The following is a 22,825-nucleotide window of genomic DNA, read 5'->3' as shown; positions in this document are numbered from 1 at the left end:
CAATGGAAAATCCATCAGTGTTTCCTCCCTTTCTCCAAAACTGAGAGTGCTTACAATTGTGATGTTTCACAATTTGTACCCTTTATCAAGTACTGGGTATATGAACCTCGGACGTGCTTTGTTTCTTCATGATCTAATCTCTGATGAAGAAATCGACATTTGTGCTCATATCTTTCATGTTCTGCGCAAAACGGTTCTTCGAAGTGAGTCTCGGATATGCATTCCTTTCTGCAGTCTCATTTCACGGATCTTGAAGCTCAAGGGAATTTATCCAACGGCTGATGAGTCTCCTATCCCCAAACCGAGTCCAATCAACATGCGTACATACAATGCAAGTGTTGGACATAGTCGGAAGAGAGCCAAACCAGAAACTTCTGCATCTCACAGTGACTCTCAGTTCAGCAATCTCTCCCTCGATGAGAAACTTGATCGCATTGTCTCTTTTGTCCACGAGTTGAATACAAAGATGTCTGGACTCACTGCTTCTCTACACCATCAAAGCAACCGATGGGATATGAAGTTTACTTCTCTTCAAACTTAATTGGATCAAATTCAGAGAAAGCTAGAAGAGGATGACTAGCCTATTCCATGACAAAAAGGGGGAGTGATAGGCATAATCAGAGGGGGAGGATATTACCCTAAGGGGGAGCGTCATTATCTAAGGGGGAGTGTCTTTATTTTTTTCAGTTTCATTTTTCTCTTTAAGTTAATATATTGTGTTTTGTAAAACTGTTTTTCAGGATACTCTGTGGTTTGTACCCATGTGCTTTTGTAAGCTTTTAGGGTTATTGTTTTATGCATGGTTTGTAGGCTTTATGGTATGTACCTTGCTTAAGTGCAGCCTTTATGCTATGTTAAAATCAGTACTTTAATCTAAATGTTCTGCATTTTGGTTTATGTACTGTCACTCTTGTGCCCTTGTAGGATTGTTCCTAGATGCATATGCCTTGTGTGCTATGCATTGGTTGAGTGTTGAGCATACAAGTGTCTTGCCTTGTGCTTGTTAACTTGTATGTCCCTGTGTTCATTCCAAGTGTGAATGAGCACTGTGATCACTACCTTGTGGTGTTCACTTGGTTGATCAAGCCATGGTTTGTTTATTAACTCCATCTTAGCTTGATCACATTCTGCCTGTTTCATATGCATTTATAATTTTCTGCTTACAATGATCATGGTGTATTGTTGTGTTTCAGGAGTATTATGTTCATATGATTCAAGTGCTTCACTGCTTCTCTACACCATCAAAGCAACCGATGGGATATGAAGTTTACTTCTCTTCAAACTCAATTGGATCAAATTCAGAGAAAGCTAGAAGAGGATGACTAGCCTATTCCATGACAAAAAGGGGGAGTGATAGGCATAATCAGAGGGGGAGGATATTACCCTAAGGGGGAGCGTCATTATCTAAGGGGGAGTGTCTTTATTTTTTTCAGTTTCATTTTTCTCTTTAAGTTAATATATTGTGTTTTGTAAAACTGTTTTTCAGGATACTCTGTGGTTTGTACCCATGTGCTTTTGTAAGCTTTTAGGGTTATTGTTTTATGCATGGTTTGTAGGCTTTATGGTATGTACCTTGCTTAAGTGCAGCCTTTATGCTATGTTAAAATCAGTACTTTAATCTAAATGTTCTGCATTTTGGTTTATGTACTGTCACTCTTGTGCCCTTGTAGGATTGTTCCTAGATGCATATGCCTTGTGTGCTATGCATTGGTTGAGTGTTGAGCATACAAGTGTCTTGCCTTGTGCTTGTTAACTTGTATGTCCCTGTGTTCATTCCAAGTGTGAATGAGCACTGTGATCACTACCTTGTGGTGTTCACTTGGTTGATCAAGCCATGGTTTGTTTATTAACTCCATCTTAGCTTGATCACATTCTGCCTGTTTCATATGCATTTATAATTTTCTGCTTACAATGATCATGGTGTATTGTTGTGTTTCAGGAGTATTATGTTCATATGATTCAAGTGCTTCACAGCTTCTAGAGTTAGGTGTGAGTGAGTTTTGTTCAACTGTTCCCAACTCACATGTTAAGTCTAGAGTCTGTTTTAGGGTTTTGTCACGGAATAGCCAAAGGGGGAGATTGTAAGGTTGAATTTATTCAACCATCTAATTGGCTTTATTCCGTGCCAAATTTGCTTGTAATTCAGCATTTAGTAACCCTGTATCTAGGTGGGTTTGTTGTAAGGGTAGTGAGTGAGATAGAGTGAAGATTGCTCAAGAGTGTGCAAGAAAACAGAGTGTCGCGGCTGGGACTCGCGGGTGGACTCGCGGCTGCAAGCCGCCAGAAGCTGCACACGTGCCAAGCATGCTGGAAGATGAACAGTCATGCTAGCTGGAGCACTACAGGACAAAATAGGACAACTGGCCATACGGTTAACTCGCGACTAGATCTCGCGACTTGGTCAAGCCGCGAGGTCAAGCCGCGAGCCACCCCTGTTTTGCTAAAACCTGACGTTTCACATTCCTCTCCACTCCAGTATAAATACCCCTTTAACCCACGATTGAAAGAGAGCTTCCAGAGAGAATTTTTGAGAGAGAAACCCTAAAGAAAAACAAGATTGTTTCACACACAATCCCTACCTTAGAGTCTCATCATATTCCTCAACTCTCTTCCTCTCCATTGTTAAATCCTTGAGAGGCATTATACCAAACCTGGTTCTCACCATCATCATCTCTGTGAGACAGTCGTTTGGAGTTCTGGGAAGCAGTTAGGAAGGAGCCAATATTCATTGGTTGATGCTACGGTCTAGTAGCGGAATCCGGGAAGCTAGAAAAGAAAAAGGTTCGGCGCAACCTCGTTGGAGCAAGAAGCTTGGAGGGCTTAGGTGCACTGGGTAGATTAGGCTTGGAGGGTCTATTGCTGTCCTTGTATCCCAACTGTATTTTCTAGTGGATTGATTACCGCTTGGAGGGCGGCGGAGAGGTTTTTCGCCGAGGTCTTCGGTTTCCTCTTCGATAACACATCGGGTGTTATCTTTGTGTTTGCATCTTCCTTCCTCTCTATCTTTGCCTTTATTTTATCTGCTGTGGTTTCATGTTGTTATGGCTTAGATAGTTGTTTAACCAATTTCATATTATAGCATGTGTTAAGTTTCCGCACACTAGTTGTTTGACATATTGCTTGAGTTGGTTAAGTTGTTTTTGGGGGTCTAAACGTTCAAAGGTGTTTTTGTACACGTTTTTGAACTTTCAAGATGCTTAATTGTCATGCATTTGTGCATCATGCATCTCTTTATATGCATTGTTTTTTGTTTTTTTTTTTTTGCATTTGATCTTACTTTTATGCTCTTTTTGTGTGTGTGTGTGTGTGTGTGTGTGTGTGTGTAAAAATCCAAAAACACATAAAAAATGGAAAATTCAAAAAGTTTGATTGAATCTTTAAGCACATTTCATATGTGAGTTTGACTTAGTACCTCCGTATTAATGGCATCGTGCATTTACGAGTTTAGCTTGTTATGTTTGCACATCTTTCTAAGTGTGAGCGACATCTAAAAATCTATGTTTTGATTGATATAAATAGATCTTCAAGCTTGTCATGAATGATTGGTCAATAGTTTTGCTTGATCTTGATACATGAGTAGACTTGCGCCTATATATCTCCTCACACATTTTTTTTCTTTCTTTTCAAAGAGCTCTAAAAATGTCTATCTCGAAAAGAGATATTGTACTAAAAAAGCCATCGCACAAACTAGTATTTGATTAGTAAAAAGGGAAAGTAATTTGTATTAAAATGTATGGTGCCAAAGCCAAAGGCTTAATTGTCATAGTTCTTTCAAAATGTTTATGGCATCGCTTCTCAAATATTTGCGTTGTTTTTTTATCAAAAGTATGAAAAATGGAAGCCAAACGAAAAACTTTCAATCAATTGTAATCACATTGGTGAGGGGTCATATATGTTTATTTCTACAAGTGTGATAGGTCACTTGACTTCATACTAGTCGTGTATGACTTGATTGAATTGATCATTGAAGCTTCATACTAGATTATAGACTAGTTCATACTTGATCCACACACACAACACACAAGTCTATTGTTCAATGAATGCTTACTCCATTTATGTGATTGTACGTGTTCAAATGTAATGTGTGTGTGCTCAACCATATGTGGATCAAACCAAAAAGTTTTTGATCATTTTATTTGCTTTTGGAAGTGATTTGTATCACCCATGTTTTTCAAAATTTTTTAAGTTGATTTTGTGTGAAAAAAAATATTTTCTAGGTGTTTTCATGAGTCATTCGCGAGTAAGCTCAGTCACGAAGTTTGGACAGAGAGTTTCGAGAGTGTTTCGCGAGAAGGACTTACCCACAAAAATTCCCAGCTTCTCGTGAAAATTCCCAGTTTCCTGCAAAAATTACCAGATTGGCTTTTTAAAGGACATTTCATGGGACATTTGTTTTAAACTTCTCTCATCTTCTTCCAAACTCCTATTTTAATGTTTCTACATCAAAACCCAACTAAATTCAAGTGTTTTTCATTCCATTAACATCTCTAAAGTAATCTTTAACTCTTTTTATTGTTTTTGATCCTTAAATTATGTTTTTGGGGTTTTATGTTCATAGTTGGGATTTTCTCAAATGAGAGTTGGAAAACTTAATTTTTGTCAATCTTTTTTATTGGGTTTTGTTTTAAATGATGATTTGCTTTGGATGTTGGCCTTTTGTGGCAAAAATAACATGTATTTAGGTAAGATTTTCATATATTCATGTATTGTTTAACATACTTGTGTTGTGTGTGCACTCTATGTGTTTGATAAAATGCCCAAATGGCATTTTCCCGTTGTTTTGGACTCCTATGAGTACCAATTTTTGGGGATTACCATGATTATGCATGTTTATCATGTATTGATCATTGGTTGTGTTTTACATACTTTGCCCCGTGAGTGCTTGCTCATGCATTGGTCATGCATCTCACATGCACAATAGATGCACATTTGCTGCACACACTCTAATACTTGACATATTTTGCATTCACTCATGCTAGTTAAGTCTTTTTAGACCTTTTAGCACATATAACAAGTTCTTGTGTCTATTGTTAGGATTAGTGTCCTAAAATCCTATTGTACGATGCTATGTATGTTATTATGTATGACTTAATATTGTGATTAATAAAATTGCTTTATTATTATCTAAAATGATGGTAACATGAATATTTGGACATTATCATATAGTCCATGAGATGCATAGTATGTGATTTATGTGAAAAGTCACAAAAGATATAAATCACAAGTTCTTTGTAAACTCAGAATTTTAGTTCGTAGTCAGTGATGAAATTGGGCATTTCATCTACGAATTTTTTTTAAGAGTTAAAGCATATTGAACTGAACCGCTGTGAGCTTTATTATTCTTCTAACGATTGTTAAATGAATAATAAATCTCACGACTTATATTTACATGAACGCTTAATCCTGAGAGAATAATGAACTTGATCATGGAGTGTAGGTTGCTTTGATATATCAGGAGTGAGATCTAAAGTAACGTTCAAAATCTCAGTATGTTGGGTAGTCACATTTAGTGTTGATGGAATATATATTCTCAAGATGGAATTCATAGTCTCTTAACGGAGATATAAAATATTCCTCTAAGATAAATTTAATGGGTTCGAATATTCAGAGAATTAGGCCTAACCACTTTAGTAAGGAATTACTAAAGTATATATTTATGAAATTAGATTTCATAACTATATGATGAATAATTTAAAGGGTTAAACCGGGTACTCAAGGATTAAGATATAGTAATCTACAAAGTGACAATCTACATTTATGACTTTGTGTTACTACGAATATTTTATGAAGGGGTTACATGTATAATAAAGTCTTGGGATATAATTTATTAATAAGGATTAGAGTGAAATTATATTTATATAGTGGTATTAAATATAATTAATGGTAACTTTGGGCTTGTCAAGAGTTGACAAAAAAGCCCAAGGCCCATTGGAGCTAGTGTCTTATTTGTTCCCTTTTGGTCTTACTCCAAGCCATATACTAGAGCCCAATTGGAAAGACCCAAAAGGCTAGCCCAATTAGATAATCAGTTACAAGGAGAGAAACATACAAAATTTAGAAAGAATATGAAATGGTTTGTATATGAATGTTGGACACTCTAATTTCCTCTCTTGAACAAATTCATATAACTGATTGAGAGATCACACTTCTTGGGCATTAGTGGAATTGGAGTGAAGATTAAAAGTGTTCCCAAGTACTTCTAATCTTTGTTTTGAAATTCACCACACCAAGGTACATTCTCTTGTTCTTATATTTTGAAATTTACATAGTACATGTTATCAATTGCGAATGAAGTATATCTGTTAATTTTTCGTTGCGTATGTTTTGTATGCAACACAAACATGTATTTTTCTATCATCTATGTCATGCCTTGGTCTATGCTTTGTTCCATCATCCTTAGTATGTCTTATTTATTTTATGCTTAGTAGCATTTTTTAGATTTTTTGTCTTTCGTTTGAGCTTCATTTTCTCATTCATCTTGCACCCCTACCCTTGTTCATATCTTGTTTTCTTTCCCTCCTTCCTCTTGATTTATTTGTCTATTCATAACAAAAATGGGGAAAGTATACTATAGAGTATACCGAAGTATTTCGTCATTTCTATATGATTCATGTGTACAATCTTAGGGGAAGAAATTCTACTTCGTGCACATTCATAAAAGGAGAAAGCTATAAGGGAGATGCATATACTAAAGGAGAGAAGACATCTTTTATGAAAAAACCTTGTTTTGTCTTGTTTTACCTTATGCTTGTTTTCTCGTTACTTTATGGTGCTTTGAGTTATGTTTAGTATCTAAACTTTGTTGCTCTCATCGCATCATGCTTATGTGTTGGACATACATACATTCTTATGCCATTGTGCTCTATTGGTTGCATGTTCGAATGATCATTTTGAAAACTCGAAAATGTGTTAAAACACAAGAGCTATTTAGACCCCCAAACTAAAAATTACGGCTTGATAGATTTTACTCTAAATTATACTAAATGCGGAATAGAGTAAATGCGAGCGGATAAACAAATAAACTACTCTAAGCCATATTTAATATAACACAGCAGTAATATGAAAGCTTAAAGAGTAGGGAAGAAGAATGCAAACACAAGATAATATGCCGATGTGTTATCGAAGAGGAAACCAAAGCACTCGGCGTAAAACCTTTCCGTCGCCCTTCAAGAGATAATCAATCCCTCGGCGTAAAACCTCTCCACTGCCCTCCAAGCAATAATCGATCCACTAGACAATTATTCGGGATACATGGGTTAGCAAGAGACCTTCCAAGCCTAATCTACCCAATGCACCTAAGCCCTCCAAGCTCCTACTCCAACAAGGCTTCTCGGAACCGTGTCTTGTCTAACTCTCTAGATCCCGCAATACGCCCGATTGCATCTACTAAAGTCTGGCCTCTTCCAATACTTCCCAGCAGCACCAAAACCTCACTTGATACTCTGAAAGGGGGTGGTAAGTGTTTAGGCTATCAACCTCTTAGTGGTATGGAAATGGAAATGTAAGATTTGAGGAAAATCCACAAGCAAATGTGTAGAGAATTGTGGATATAACAATCTGTAACTCTCAAGGTTTGTGGCTAGGGCTTTCTTTCTGAACCATTCCTCAACATCTGTGGGTAATGTGGGTATATATAGTGTAGGTACAAAAAGTGTGTATCAGAAATGACAGTCTAGCAAAACAAAATGTTTCATGGGTATCTCGTGAGAAGGCTTTACTCGTGAGACACTCGTGAAACACAGTTGTCTCTTTCCTGTCCTGACTCTTCGCATTCCAGTCATGTGTAGGGTACATGCATCACTTCGCGGGTTGCTTACTTGCGAGCTACCTACGAAAATACTTCAGTCTTCATTGCCTTGAGTTTTCACACACACACACACTCTCTCTCTCTCACACACAACCCTTACAAATGAATCCCACATGAAATACAAGGTACAAAAGATTGAACATAATTACAATCAAATTTGGCACGAAATAAAAGCCAACAAAACACATAGTTGTAAATTACAACTTTACACATTTGCTTTGCTACATGATCATTGTAGTCATTTCCATATGATTGTCATGTGTATGATCAGGTTGCTCATATGTCTCACATCATGTTTACTTGATCACTTTTTACTTGTTAAATTATACTTGACCTTTTATCACTTGATTTACCTTAAGGGACTAATGCATTTTGTGCAAGTGTTTCAGGTTACAAGTATTTTGTTCCAAGTTCATCACAGGTTTTAGATTTAGATGTGAGTGAGTTTTTCCATTGTTCCCAAACTCACATTTAAGTCTAGAGTCCATTATGGGGTGTTTTGTCACGAAATAGCCAAAGGGGGAGATTATAAAGTTGTGATTTACAACTATGTTTTATGTTGACTTTATTCCATGACAAAAAGTGTTGTAATTGCTTTAATTTTGTCCCTTATATTTTGTGGGATTTTATTGTATTGAGTTTAGTATTAAGTTGGTAAAGAATTGAGTATGTATTGGATGAATAAGTGGATTTTGCAAGTGTCTTGCGAAAAGCCTACCCGCAAAAGAGTCACGTGAAAAGCACATGCTAGAAGCTGAAAAGTCATGCCAGGCCGTCGATTTTGCTAGTGTCTCACGAGTAAGGCCTTTCCGTGAAATACTCGCAAAATGTTCTACTTGTAGGATTTTTAAGTGTGACTTTCTTATCCTTCACTCATATTATATATACCTTCATTACCCACAAAAGTATGAGAGGCCAATTTAGAGAGAAAAACCCTAGATAGGTTTTCTACAATACACACACACACCTATCTTTTAGAGAGAGAGCTACTCATTCTTAGTGAGAAATCATTCTAGCATCTTTTCCTTCCCTCTCCCATTGTCATATCTTGAAATGAGATTTGTAACCAAACACAACCCACACATTTTCAGAGTGTAGAGAGTGTTTTGGAAGTTTTGGGGATTTCACCAAAAGAAGCCGGTGAGGCTTGGTGGATGCAATCAGGCATATTGCAGGATTCGAAAAGCTAGATAAGACATGATTCTGAGAAGTCTGTTGGTAGTAGGAGTTTGGAGGGCTCAAGTACATTGGGTAGACTAGGCTTGGAGGGTCTTTTGTTATTCGCGTACTCCAACTTTATTCTCTAGTGGATCGATTTCGACTTGGAGGGTCGCAGAGAAGTTTTTCGCCAAGTTCTTTAGTTTCCTTTTTGATAACATGTCTTGATGTTATTTTGTGTTTGCATCTCTCTTCCCTACTCTTAAACTTTACTTTATATCGTTGATAATAGATAAATATAGCTTACGGTAGTGTTATCGGTTGTTAACGCTCATTTACTCTTATTCCACACTTAGTCTAAGTTAGAGTAAAAAAATCTAATCGTAATTTTAATTTGGGGGTCTAAACAAAATATTGTGTTTTCACACAAATTCGAACTTTCGTGTATATATATATATATATATATATAATTGGAAAAGGCAACAATTGGATGCAGAGGATTAATTTTGTAAAGAAATAGAAAATTATATTTTTCTTTCTATCTAAAGTTTTAATCAAGCAAATTCACTAACAATTCCATATGTTCGCAATCTTTATATAAAAATTGGCCTGAATATTTTGTCAACTTTATTTGGTAAATGATTTGCCCAAAAAATAAATTGGTAAATGTATTTTAGAGAACCATTTCAGTTTAAATGTTAAAAGGTGATGAAGAAAAAAAAAAAAAAAAAAAGGTCTCAAAATATTTTCATACATAATTAACGACACAAATCCATTTACTTTTCCTTAATATTGATTACAAAATTCAATCACTGACTATGAGATACAAGTAGGTAGAAGAAGAAAATTAAAAAATAATAAAAGGGAGATTCCTCCTCGAGGACCTCGTGGATAATATTTATTTATTTATTTTGTAATAAAATTTTCTTATAGAATTTTAAATAATAAAAAAAATCTCCATCATTTCCTGTTGAGTCAGATCTGATATGAGTTAGTTAGGAGTGGATTAGAAGGACAAGTCGTTGGCGCCTATAAGTCAACTCCTCGCATATATGTATTAATATTATCACCTCATCCGGGTATCATGCCAGCTTAGCACCTCTTGTCTATTTGCTATTAAATAATTAAAAAAATTATTTGATATTGAATGATATTACATTATTGGTATTAATATTTAATAAATGTGAGATATGTTAAAAATAGAAAAAGAAAAAAACCACTAACAAACCCGCTGTTTTTCAAATGTTCTGTTTGTTCATCTCCACTTCCTAATCTTTTCAATCTAGAATTCTTTTTTTTTTTTTATCAAATTATTAAAAATAAATAATCTTTTTTACGCTCAATTTCACAAAAATTTCTATCCGCACTAGAATAGAAGACCAAGAAAATAAGCTCCATACCCAACAACATATTCATTCCCAAAAAACACAAATAAGAAAAAAGGGCGACAGGCGGCCTAATTTATATTACTATTTCGTTTTCAAGTTGCTTGCAATTGGCATGATGCCATTATAATTTTTTATAAACGTGGAGAGAGAGAGAGGATATATTTGAAAGAGGGGGGTGGGGGTTGGAAATGTGATAATGATATAAACATTTGGGTTTGGTTTGGTTGATCGTTTGTTGGGTGCGTTGCTTTTGAATTATTTATTTATTTATTTATTGATGATTAGTTCGTCTTCTGTTCTTGCAATTTGCAAGGATGCAGCTGGAGTCGCAGGTATTATTCTTCTATTACTCTCTTTGTATTTTCTGGGTTTTTCTTTCCATTGTGATAACTTAGCTGAATTATTGGTTTTGGGAATTTTTCTTTTCTTTTGGCTTTAAACCAAAGAGAGTCACATTAAAACAACAGCAACAATGCCTTTTTCCCAAAACAAAGATAACACACCATTTTTCTATGGAATCCATTGGTTCCTGTTCTACCTGCTTCAAAATTTTTTTTTTTTTTTTAATTTTTTTAAAATTACATGAACAAAGACCAAGTTTTAATTTTCTGGAATTGGGAATTCCTATCATTAAGAAACGTATTGGTTATTGTTCTAATGGCTTTAGTTCTAGTTTTTTCTTGCATTCTTAACATAAATTGAAGAATAGGAATATCGATATTCATTAGACATTTTGTTAAGAAACTTATCGAACCTTCTTGGGGTTTTGTTGAAAGATGAATAAAGCGGTTGATAATTTCAGAAGAATCTTTTAAGAGTTGCCCGTAGTTGTGGGAGTGCACATTATGTTTTCTGTTATTAGCATAATCCAAATATTTATCCTGATTTTGGTATTTGAAAGCAAAAAAAAAAAACTACTGATCTTTGTACCCTTTGATTCAGCTTTCTTAAGTACTAGTACCTTGCATGATTTTGAGAGTCATATGCTAGAGTTGTTGGCTTCTAAAAGGAAGAAGTAGTTATATTGCACTGATAAAAAGAATCCATCTAGCAATTATGAGCTAGTAAAATTAGAGCCCAATGTGGGTATTGAATTCTGTGGCTTAGTCTAGAAGCTGAACATGTGTTCTTCTCTTTTTCTTTTTTCTTTTTTTTACCTTCTTATGAAGCACTAGAGTTCTGAAATGTAGGATTAGTGCATCTCTATTGGCTACTGAAAGCATTGGTACATAAGGAATGTTTCATTTGATATACAAGTTTTACTATAGTTTCACTTCAAATACATGCTGCACTGGGGTTGCTTTCATATGCACTTTTGGCAAGTGCTGAGGGGAGTCATGTTTAGACACTCCTTTAGGAAATTTGGGCTCTGGGGCTTGTTTAATGTCAATATTATTCCCAAGAATTAGGCTGGAAATTTGAGTATATTTACAAATGAATATGGGAATAAGAGAAGCAGTGCATTTTAGAAAAGGAAACAGATATGCTTTTATTCTAACAAATTTGGAACCATCAGAGATTTGTGTGTGTGGAGGGGTAGGTAACCGTCAAAATTTTAATTGGCTCTTAACTACAACATTCAAGATAGTTATGAAAGATTGTATTTTATGAGATTAATTCTTTTGTTGCTCTAATCATAAAAAAATTGGAATATAATGGTTAATATCTTAGAATTATGATATGTTAATATACACATTTATTTGTTGCAGGGAACATCTTTGCTTTTGGGTTGTTTGTATCACCTATGTAAGTTTCAGACCTGAATAGTCTTCCTGTTTTATAAGACTTTTAAGAGGAGAAAGAGGAGCATATAGATTATATTATATTTCATCCCCTAACTAGTTTTTTTACCCCCCTCCCCCCAATAACAAAAAAAAATTCAGGCCCACTTTTAGGAGAATTATCAGAAACCAGTCAACAGAACAGTTCTCAGGGCTGCCGTATATATATGCTCTTTTGAATTGCTTGCTCTGCATGTGGTACGGCACCCCCCTCATATCTTCTGACAATGTATTGGTTACAACTGTCAATTCAATCGGTGCAGTTTTTCAGATGATCTACATTATAATCTTCATAGTATATGCTGAGAAAGTGAAAAAGGTTAAATACACGCAAACTTAATATGATGATGAAATTCCTGAAAGCCTTTTGTCTAATTCTACGCTGTCATTCACTTTCCCCTTAAATGTTGCTGGCAGTTGAGGATGCTTGGTTTGTTGCTGGCAGTTTTTGTGTTGTTTGCAATTGTAGTGGCTGGAAGCTTGCAAATGATTGACCATATGATGCGGTGGATCTTTGTTGGATCACTGAGTGGTGCTTCCCTTGTGTCAATGTTTGCTTCTCCATTGTTTATAATTGTAAGTTTTATATCAGGCATTTGCATACCTTTTGCTAGAAATGTTGTCTCTTTAATTGCTCAACTTTTGATTACTTTTTGTTTGTTGTTATATCCTTCAGAATTTGGTGATCCGGACAAAGAGTGTAGAATTTATGCCATTTTATCTCTCCCTTTCCACCTTCCTAATGAGCTCATGTTTCTTTCTATATGGACTGTTTAATTATGATCCATTCATTTATGTAAGCTTCCCTCAGCACATTGTTTGCTCCTCTCTCTCTCTGTCTCTGTATTTTCTAATTTCTTTGATACCAATACTTTACCAGTTCAGTTTTTTATATGTGGGCTTGTGTATTTTCCCACGAGTAAATATTTTATTTCTGTACGAATTTCAGGTCCCCAATGGGATTGGAACCATTTTGGGGATTATACAATTGGTGTTGTACTTCTACTATAGCAACAGATCAAGAGAGGATTCCAGAGAACCTTTGATAGTGTCATATGGATGAGTAGCTATGATGACAGGCAAAGGTAACGACACATGCATTGTTTTTGCTTGAGTGATTAGGTCATTGTTTTTATCATGTGAGATGATTCTATTCTCTGTGGTATTACTGTGATGGGAAGCCCTGCTCTACTCTTTCCTTGTGTGGACAAGAAAGAACTTTCGGAGTGATCAAATTTACTGTCCAATCAAATGGGTGTTATGCTCCTCTTGTTCCACACACAGAAGCAAACTGCTTCTCTTAGCACAAATGTGTGCTTGTAAATTTTATTTGCAGTTTAATAATTGCATTAGTGGGATCTGATTTTTTTATTATTAATAGGTGAAAGCCGATGCTGTTTTTGTACAAGAAATAAGAAGGCAAACTGCTTGAAATAAAGAACGGTGAAAGTTCCAACTTGAAACTAAAGCCATTTCTTGAGCCAATCAACCTGCTTCCTTCCCCCACTGTCTCTCTCTGTCCTTGTGTGTTTGAGCATCCATATACATATGTATGTATGTATATTTGAATCACCCTGTCTTTTGTTTCCTTTTCTTATTCTCTTTTCCCCCTAAATGTGTTTCTATATAAATATGTGGTTTCAAAATGTGTATAAAAAGACCATCAAATCAGCAGTACTTCATAGATGGCTGATTGCAATTGCCAAAGAAATGTCTAAACCTGTAAAGCCCTTTTTTGATATGGCTTTATCAGCTTGCACTGTTGTTTTCCCTTTTTCCTTCTCAAGTGACTGCTACGTATAACATTTTATTGCAGATTAACTGCTTGCCAATTATATATGCTTATACCTCTCTTGATTGCCTTGCTATTCGGTTTTGGGCTTCAGAAAGCTCCAGTTCTGAAATTACTTGCAAGATCCTGAATGATATGCCTAACATGTTAAATTGTTGATTATCATCACCATGCAATGACTACTATTTTTTGCGTTAAAGGTTTGATGAGCTTTAGGTAGCTGTAATTTATTTGTGCCTCAAGACCTAGATGATAACTATGTAATTTTCAAATCTATGAACTGTCTAGAGCATCAATAAAAAGAATGACATGGCTTAAAAAGTTACCATTAGTTTTTGAGTGGAGTGTGTGGTGCGTTTTTAGATTAGAAACCCATCTTCTCTCCCTTGAGTGTGTGTTTGTTTTTAAATAATAAATAAATAAATAAAAAAGAAACAATAGATTGACTATAAGAAAGTAAGAAAGTGAGTGGAAGAAAGTGAAATTCATAAAACTTTCAAGTAGGTGCGGCATTACTTGTTCTTTAGGGGTTTATTTTAGCCCCCTAACTTAAAAAAAAAAAAATATATATATATATATATACAAAATATTTTTTATTAGTTTACTTTACCTTTAAAAATAGTTTTGCACACCTTGACTTAAATCTTACACACTTTGACACAGATTAGACGAGTCCAAAACCAAACAACAATGCAAATCAACTCATCCTAATACCGACCAACAATATATAGCACAAATCTCTCTCTCTCTCTCTCTCTCATGAATCTCTTTTTCCTATATGACAATTAGTATCTCTATTCTAAGAGTAAAACGTGAGCGTTTGTTAATTATCTTTTCATTATAAATTTATATATTATTTGTGTGAGTATGTGTCTGATATTAATTGTGTGCATTATTCATTATTATAAGGGATAAGTACAATAAATACACCTAGGGTATGACCTGTTTTCACTTTGCTTACTCGTGGTTTAAAACTTTACACTTTTTCCACTTAAGGTTAGTTCTGTTAATCTTCCGTAACCCACCTCTTCACTTGCCGATAGAAAAACACATTTTTAGACAAAAACAAATATAACAAGAATCAAAAAGTTAGAAATTTTAAAAGCAGAGAGGCACATGAATTTTAATATCTGAACTTGGGTAATCCACTTGCTGTCAAATCTTTGTCCCCCTCTTCAACACAACCTTCCTTGAGAGACTAATGATTTTTGTGGGGTGGTAGGTGAAGGAAAGTGTGAAAGTGGGTTTGGGTGGTAGAAGTCAAAGCGGGAGTGCAGTCTGCGAGTTTGGTTCTCAGAATCTCATGCATTTGGCAAGCTCTACCCTCTTCGGCGTCTTATTCGACTTTTTTTTTTTTTTTTTTTAATTCCAATTTTAACTTCTATCGCTTCGCATTTATACAAGACAAAGTTAATCACAGTTGAATCTTAGTTCAACCATGCTTGGGATTGGTTGATAGGTTTATTGTATTTATATACTTGACTTCTAAGTTGGAAGGTTCCTTTCTTTCTTTCCTTGGTGGTGTTTGGCTGTGCAGAAAAGACCAAAAATTAGGAAAGGGACAAGTTGAGATCAAGGTCAATCCATAACAGTAAGAAACCAAACCCACTCTCAAAACATGTTGCTAAATTTCTCTCCCTGTCTTACATTCCAATCTAGCACCTAGAAGCCACCACCACGACACCAAACCCATGGCTGATCTACCATGATCCAAACCCACGGCTGGATTTTTCTATACCTCACACTTCAGTTGTTGGCTTATCTCTATCTCACTCTCTCTTTATTGATAACATTGCTGGTTGTTTTGAGATGTTGGTCTTGTAAAATTTGGTTCAAAATTTTGAGTTGTTGTGAAATTGTTGATATTGTCATAGATTAAAAATAATTTTATTGAGTCATTTGATTAGTGTGTTGTTCATCCACTTTGTTCTCATTGAAGTTCATGAGCAATGAGAAACCCTAACTTTTTTATTCTTGTTATATTTGTTTTTGCCTAAAAATGTGTTTCTCTAATGGCAAATGGAGAGGTGGGTTACGGAAGGCTAACAGAACTAACCTCAGGTGGGGTAAAGTGTAAAGTTTTAAACCACGGGTAGGCAAAGTGAAAACAGGCTATACCACAGGTGGGTTTACTGTAATTATCTCTTATTATAACTAGTTGTGGACCCGTGTGTTGCGTGTGATTATTTTTTAAGGCGGTCTCATTATTATTATTATTTTGTAATTTGAACTAATTTAATGAAAAGTAATGAATTTCATAATCATATTTATCACAAGATAATTTTTTATTATTGTAGAATTGTTTTATTTAAAATTTGAAACCTTAATTCTACCATAGTCAATTGACTAATTTTTACATCTCTAAGTCAATTAAACACATTTTCCATGCTACATGTAAACCTTCTTTTCCGTAAGGGTTGAAATAATGTGGGTAATATATTTTTCTATGGAAGTTATAAAAAAAAAAAAATTAAAATTCACCTTGTCTTGATGTTTTCTAAAAATTAAATTTGGCAATTTTCTTTCGATAATTGTGAAATTCCAAGGAATAATTCAGAAGATAATTCATGTTACATGTTCAGGCTTTGATTGCGTAATTTTATGATTGATTTGGATTGCAATTTATAAGTTGAATATGGTGGTATATATCTAAAATGGCCTAACTCTGTAGTTTATGTAATTAAATATAGTGTTGTGTGTGATTTATATAGTAGCGACAATTGTAGTAATTAAAAATTGGTTTTTTATTATCTTTTAAGTTAATAAAAACCTTACATATACTTTTTTTTCTTAAAAAAACCTTTAAATATTTTTTTAACGTGAATCTTTACATATACCTTAATAAGTAAACTCTATACATTTCATTTTCTTAGATGCATAAAAAAAAGATATTTATTCTATAATAATAGTGGCTAATTAGTTTTTTCGTAATCTCATTTATACCGTTTCTTACTATTATCATATTTTACTGGTTGGTGATTTTTATAATAGAGGCATTAAATGAGAGTTAAATTCTTAGAACATTTCATTAGATTTTAAAAGTTGTTGGTGTGTGAAGAATATAAGCATTTAAGGATTTTTTTTATATATATAATTTATAAATAATGTTAAATGAAATGTCAAAAAAAGGATTTCGAAAATTTTTATCTTTATTTCTTATATATTTCTATTATTACTGAAGAACGTCTTCCTTTTAGTTTTGATAATAAATATGATTTTCTAGATTAGAGTTTGATTAGTTTCAAGTTTAAATTTTGTACGATTGTAATTAATTGTTGATTATATGATTTAATTAAGTGAATTTAATGATTTATTTATTTGCATTGTAAAGTTTTTAATAACATTCGTAAGTTCATCTTTAATTAATTTTTTTACTCCTTTAGCTGTTAGCCTCTTTGTTTTCCAATTAACAGTTACTAATTAATTTATTTAATTGATGTTTGATCTCTCTCTCTCTCTCTCTCTCTCTCTCTCTCTCTCTCTCTCTCTCTCTCTACTATTAGTTTATTTTATGATATGTTTGGTTTGATATTATTATTATTATTATTATTATTTAGTGTTTCTAAAATAGCATGTGTTTTGTATTCTCTTTTTTTATTGATGCATTGTAACGTTTTATGGGACTACTTTATAAGAAAATTTTTTATTCTATTATTTTTTTTAATTGAGTGTTTCTAAATTGATATTTGTTTTGTATTTCATTTTTCCATTGATGCATTGTAACATTTAATGGGAAGACTTTATAAGAACAATTTTTATTTATTGAATTTTAAAAAAATATTATATTTTTAATTTTTAAAAGAGATGAGATAGAATATAAATAATTATGATATGGAGGATGTTGCTAAAGTTAAATGTTGAATAAAATAAGATGAGAAGAAAAATAGTAAAAATGAAATGTAAAGCAAAAAACACGATATTATTTTAATTATGCTATGTAATAAAGTAATATTATATTTTTATATACTATCTTTATAATGCAATAATATAACATTTAAAAACCAATGAGAATAAAAAAAAAAATAACAACATAAAGCACAAAACTAAATTGTATCAACTAGATTACCAGCCAATTCCAATCGTCAACGAGGGCAAAAGTGAGAAATTTGGCATCAATGCTTTTTTTTATTTATTTATTTATTTATTTTTTATGGGTTGTGTTAAACTCCTTTATTCTTCTTCTTTTTTACCCTTTTGTTTTTTCAATGGTTGATGTCACTCCAAAACAATGTACTGTGTCTGACTTTTGCTGAAGAAGTATGATGCATTTCAATCTAAAAGTAAATCTAGTGCATAATCAAGAAAAATTGTTAGCCACACCCAAAAGGATTAATCTAGTCACAATTAAGACTTCTTTTAGTTGTTTATAGAATTATCTCAACATATATCCAATATAATCTTCCAACTTATATCCCTGACTTCCTCGTCAGGGCCTATTTTCTGAGGAAGTATCCCCAAGTCCATAGGGGGATACCAATCTAGTTCCGATACTATTTGTAGCGACCTAAGATAAAGCACTAGCCACACCTACATTGTGTCCGGAAGATAAACACCTTAGGGAGATTCCATGAGTAATTAATATAATATATAGAAACACATTTAATCTAAAAGGCCTTAGCCCAATGAGTATGAACTCAACTATATTATTTTAACCACTCATTCTTTTTATTATTATTTAAAGTGAGACTTCACTCACACATATACACCAACAATCTCCCCCTGACGTGTGAGTCTATGTCTCTCCATAAGCTTCATTTGCAAAAGGGCTCAAAGTACACACACCTCGTCTCTGCTCCAATTGCAAAAGGGACCTTAATAACCTTAACCTTGCCATCTTTGCCACATGCCATCATGAGCTCTGATAACACTTGCTGGGGAGATAAACACATTGGGAAGACTTATTGAGTAGTTAGTATAACATATAGAGACGCACTTAACTCAAAAGACCCAAACTCTAAAGATACGAGTTCAACTGTATCATATTAACTACTCATTTTTTTCGTCATTCACACGTGTACCCAAAAAGGGCATGTCTAGTCACAATTGCTTCTTATAGTTGTTTATAAAGGCCAAATCAACCCACTATATGCCTGACATGAGATTCAGCACATACCCACACAATACACACTTAATCAATATCTAGTCAATTTGTGGCATCACATAATACCACATTATTTAACATTTTAAATGACGTAATACCATGCACATATTTAGATACAAGAAAAAAAAAATCTTTTATCACATGTCAACAAAAAATATAGGATACAAAGCCAAACCCTCAAAATGGATTCCATCTTGCCATATTTCTTCGACCATATGTGTGTTTAATCACATGTCAACAAAAAATCTTTTAACAAAAACAAGCTCAATAGAGGAATGATATATCCAATAACAACTAACCACCTATGATTTGTTGTGAAAATGTTTGTGGATATAGCATATCTCAGCTCAATAAGTTGAATTTTTTTTTTTTTTTTAAGCAAAAACAATTTTAGAAATAAACTTTATTCCACAAAACTCTCCTAATAGTAACTTTTTTCTCTTAGCCTCTCTCTTTCTCTCCCCACAAACACACCATAGACTATGATTGATCAATGTTCACCGAATTTTTAACTTTTTTCCAAATGACATTTTCTACTTAAACTTGTGTTGCTTTTCTACATAGTTTATTTATTTATTTTTTTGCACATTTTGAGTTTGAGACATGTTTTCAATTTGAGGCTTTTTGATAGCTCAAAGAACAATTTTTTTTTTTTCCAATTTGGTGTGTGTTTTCGTTAATTAAAGTTTTTTTTTTTTTTTTTGTATAATTATTTGAAATTAAAAAATATTAATGATTTTTCATGTAAACCAAACAAAAGAAAATATTGTTTTGGTTCATTTTTAAGATCTGAATAGAACAGGGAAAAAAAAAAATATCTTCCAAAACGACAAGTCATTAAAAATAATAATAATTCAAGGTCAAAGTCAAAACAATGAAATGGGTACCGTATTTCTTGGATCATATGTAACTTCTTTTGGAAGATTGGCTTCAACGGATGTCCATTAATTATGTACGAAGCTTCTCATCTTCCTTTGATCATTATAAATTTACTAAAAAGGGATTTTGTATTTTCTAAGTGCATCTTCATGTTCATTTGCCTAGTTGACCATTTCTCTCTTTCTCGGCCTGCAGGTAAGTTTGTTTCGAATGGGTTCAATACCTCATAAGTGTTTTTATGTTTATGGTGGCCTTTCCATACATTATATCTTTTGATGGATATGTTAGGATCAAAAGATTGGATTTGATCCTATCACATATCACATATGTTTCATGATAATTAATGCTTTTTATTATCAAGTTAATGATCAATTAGTTTTTAGTGTAAACAAAATCCGAACTTAAATTCTTTATTCAACTACAAAAACTTTTACCTATTGAGTTGACTAGAATTCCCGTCTTTCCATATATATTAAAACGATTTTTTTTTTTTGGGTGATAATTTGGTAATTATAGACTACAATAAAACGTGGAGAACTTTGAATATTTCCATTAAAAACACCAGGATATGCTAATTGAATAACAAGGCTCTTGACATATTAATTAAGACGGCTTTTAGTATGTTTGTATGAGATTCTTTTGTATGTAACGCATAAACGTGGAGTATCTTAGACATATGCGTAAAAGCAAGGTACTTTGGTGATCATGCATCTAATTATTTACCAAAGCAAATTGGATGAAATTGGGGACGAAAAATTTGCGGAAAGTAAAGTGATAATTGTGTTGCGGCATTGCAAATAAAACCCAGGCCACAGTCAACGGAAATTTCCACTATCTTTTTGTTACAACTATTTAAAAGTTAGAAAAAGAAATTACAGCATGTCTCTCAGCGTAGTTCTCTCCGCAGCAGCAGGTTTTAGTACCTATACAAAAGCGGAAACCAAGTGAACAACAAAATCCTCCAAAATTAGTAAGGCCAGCTCTATCTTGAGTCTCGTGCAATTTTAAGAGCAAGTTGATCACAGGAATTTTACAAAACTCGACTCGTTCCACACTCATCAAATAAATCCCTCAACATGACAAAAGGTTACACTCGTATCTCCCAATTTGATTGCCAGGACAACTTTAGGGGCAAATTTTGGGAAAAGTAGAGTAAAAATAGAAGAGAAACCATCTTCCAATTGGTTATAAGATTGCCCATACCTTTTCTCAACTTTTCTTTGGCAATCAAACACCTTCTTCACTCCATTTGTGTATCATGCATGATTTTGCACTATCTATATATAAATATTTTCTCACTAGTAGATAGTATGGAAGGGAGAAGGGAAAGGAGAGATGAAATTCAAATCACAGACATGAGATAGTAGAAAGGATGTCATTATTGCTAGGCATACCATATTAATTGATATAAGCATATCATTAAGGTCTAATATAAATTAAAAACAACCAACTTATCCAATATGTGATTTTCTCAATTGAACGATTTTTTTGTCCCACTTTTAATGTTCTCTTTTATGTTTAACAAAATGCAATATGTCATGTGTTTGATTTTTTTTTTTTCTTTTTCACAAATCATTTACAATGGTCGAGTTAACAAACTTTTACTAGTTTTCATTTTGCCATATCACTAACATTACTTTTTTTACCTACCAATAAAAACTTGCGACCTTGACAGATTTGAAATTCTTTGTGCATGTAGAATTATTGATTTTATAAAAAAAAAAAAATAAATAAATAACATGTGACAAATTGTGATTAATGAAACATAAAATGAGACAATCAAAATGGGACTAAAAATTTATATTTATTGTCTCAATCTAATGTAGGACAGGAATGCAGCAATGTGTTATCAAATAAATTAAGCAACGTTTCTCAAAAAAAAAAAAAAAAAAATTAAGCAACACATATATGGTACAATGATTTAATTACCTGTTGATGAGTGTTTTCCTTGCATGATTGGGACTCGCTAAGTAGCTGGCCTTGTTCATCATAAAGAATAAGCCCACTAAACCTAGGAAGCTCACACTTCTCTCCCATAAGTATTGGCCTTTGCCAGAGTGGTGACAAAGTGTTATGGCTTTGCCAACCCACATCAAATTCACACCTTCTCAACCCAAGAAGTGGTGTTGGACCCTCTCTCCAACTTCCAATATTACACGTTTCTAATTCACCCCACTTGTTTGCTCTACTCCACCGCATAGACCCCATTAACAGCCTCTTGATCGAAACCCAATTACCACAACTTGGCTCCACAGGCCATTTCTCTATCATATTGGAGTCATTTATTGTGACCATGTCATGCCTAGGAAGTTGCTTTCTTTTAGCCTTCTTCTTTAGTATTGTTGCGGTGCAGAGAGCGATGAGAGCAAAAGCAGTGCACACAAATAGGATAACTGCTTCTTGAGTTGAAAGCTTCAGTTTGTCCTCTAAATTCCACAAAGCTTCCATGCCTAGATTGTGTTTTTATTGTGTAACAAATTAAATAGTACACCACTAACACAATGCAATCCAAATGAAGTAGTGTAAGTGTTAGCTATATTTGGAAAGTAAACGCAAATTGAAATAAATATGCATGGTATTTGGTATTGTTATTACTATCGTTGGGTTGTCGAGGTTCACGTGAGGTCCACCGCTAATTGGGCCTATAAATCTACGGGCCTTAATGTTTTGATGCCGTTGGAGAATCTCACCGTTTGAAACTAATAATAATACACGGTCACGGGTTATACAAGGTTCTTATTTTATTTATTTATTTTGATTCAAGGTTCTAATTTATAAAATCTCTGCCACTTCTCTCTCTCTCTCTCTCTCTCTCTCTCTCTCTCTCTCTCTCTCTCTCTCTCTCTCTCTCTCTCTCTCTCTCTCTCTCTGCCTTTTTGTCATTTTTGCATTTTTTGCTAGTTAAGATTGGTCTAGAAT

At 33.7% G+C, this 22,825-nt stretch overlaps 2 protein-coding genes across 2 annotated transcripts; one reads left to right on the top strand and one right to left on the bottom strand.

Moving 5' to 3' along the window:
• Positions 1 to 10,219: 10,219 nt before the first annotated feature.
• Positions 10,220 to 13,949, top strand: LOC126695110 (bidirectional sugar transporter SWEET2). Its single transcript, XM_050391743.1, has 7 exons — positions 10,220 to 10,685; positions 12,063 to 12,099; positions 12,237 to 12,453; positions 12,552 to 12,710; positions 12,811 to 12,930; positions 13,084 to 13,219; positions 13,516 to 13,949. The coding sequence occupies exons 1-6, from the start codon at positions 10,631 to 10,633 to the stop codon at positions 13,195 to 13,197; spliced, it is 702 nt and encodes a 233-aa protein (XP_050247700.1). The 5' UTR covers positions 10,220 to 10,630; the 3' UTR covers positions 13,198 to 13,219; positions 13,516 to 13,949.
• A 6,768-nt stretch (positions 13,950 to 20,717) lies between these two features.
• LOC126693953 (uncharacterized) lies at positions 20,718 to 22,401 on the bottom strand. The gene is made up of 2 exons (XM_050390002.1): positions 21,836 to 22,401; positions 20,718 to 20,829 (listed from the first exon to the last, which is right to left on the bottom strand). Exons 1-2 carry the CDS (start codon positions 22,352 to 22,354, stop codon positions 20,779 to 20,781), a joined length of 570 nt encoding a protein of 189 aa, XP_050245959.1. The 5' UTR covers positions 22,355 to 22,401; the 3' UTR covers positions 20,718 to 20,778.
• Between the last annotated feature and the right edge of the window lie 424 nt (positions 22,402 to 22,825).

The sequence above is a fragment of the Quercus robur genome, chromosome 8, assembly GCF_932294415.1.
Source record: "Quercus robur chromosome 8, dhQueRobu3.1, whole genome shotgun sequence".
NCBI classification, from domain to species: Eukaryota; Viridiplantae; Streptophyta; class Magnoliopsida; order Fagales; family Fagaceae; genus Quercus; species Quercus robur.
This window is presented reverse-complemented; position numbering and strand designations above follow the sequence as displayed.